The 628-nt window shown below is 64.6% G+C and overlaps 1 protein-coding gene across 1 annotated transcript in view; it reads left to right on the plus strand.

The window, feature by feature from the left end:
* Positions 1 to 628, plus strand: part of LOC104078604 (calpain-15-like) — a gene marked incomplete at both ends in the record, with an annotated part of 4,540 nt that overhangs the window by 2,435 nt on the left and 1,477 nt on the right. Inside the window, 2 exons of the mRNA XM_009580296.1 lie at positions 88 to 249; positions 569 to 614. Coding sequence (XP_009578591.1) covers positions 88 to 249; positions 569 to 614 — 208 coding nt within the window. The remainder of the gene's footprint in view (positions 1 to 87; positions 250 to 568; positions 615 to 628) is intronic.

Genomic DNA, 628 nt, shown 5'->3' on the forward strand with positions numbered 1-628 from the left:
GGCGTGAGCTGCATCATGCTGGGGCGTGGGGGCAGAGCAGTGTACCCGCAGAGGACCCCGCCGGGGCTGAGCCCAGCTTCCCCGCAGGTATTTTGACTCCGTGGATATCTGCAAGCTCCATTCGGACTGGCACGAGGTGCGTGTGCAGGGCATGTTCCCCAACAAGGCCAATGGGCCGGTGACGGTGACATCGCTGACGGTGTTGGAGCGTGCCGCCCTGGAGTTCGCCCTCTTCCAGGAGGGCAGCAGGTGAGCTGGGCAGCATGTGGGCTGCAGGCAGTAACCCGGACCCGGGAGAAATCCCAAACACATCACACTCTCGCCCCGTGCCATCCCGTGGGGTGGCAGAGCTCGGGGATGGGCCCCCACTGCCATTTCTCCAGTTCTCAGGGTCTGCTCGTATTTTAGCTGAAACCCAAGCTCTGAACGCATGCTGGTTCCTGGGGCTGGGTACCTGGGGCAGCGGGAGGACTTTTCCTCTGGATCTGCCGTCCTGCCCGTGGCCTCCACGAGCTCTGCGGGGCGGCGCTCGGGTGACCGTGTGACCCTTCTCCCCCTCCCGGCGCAGGCGGTCGGACACGGTGGACAGCCACTTGCTGGATCTGTGCATCATGGTTTTCCGGGCCAC

Source organism: Fulmarus glacialis, unplaced genomic scaffold, assembly GCF_000690835.1.
Source record: "Fulmarus glacialis isolate BGI_N327 unplaced genomic scaffold, ASM69083v1 scaffold31096, whole genome shotgun sequence".
NCBI classification, from domain to species: Eukaryota; Metazoa; Chordata; class Aves; order Procellariiformes; family Procellariidae; genus Fulmarus; species Fulmarus glacialis.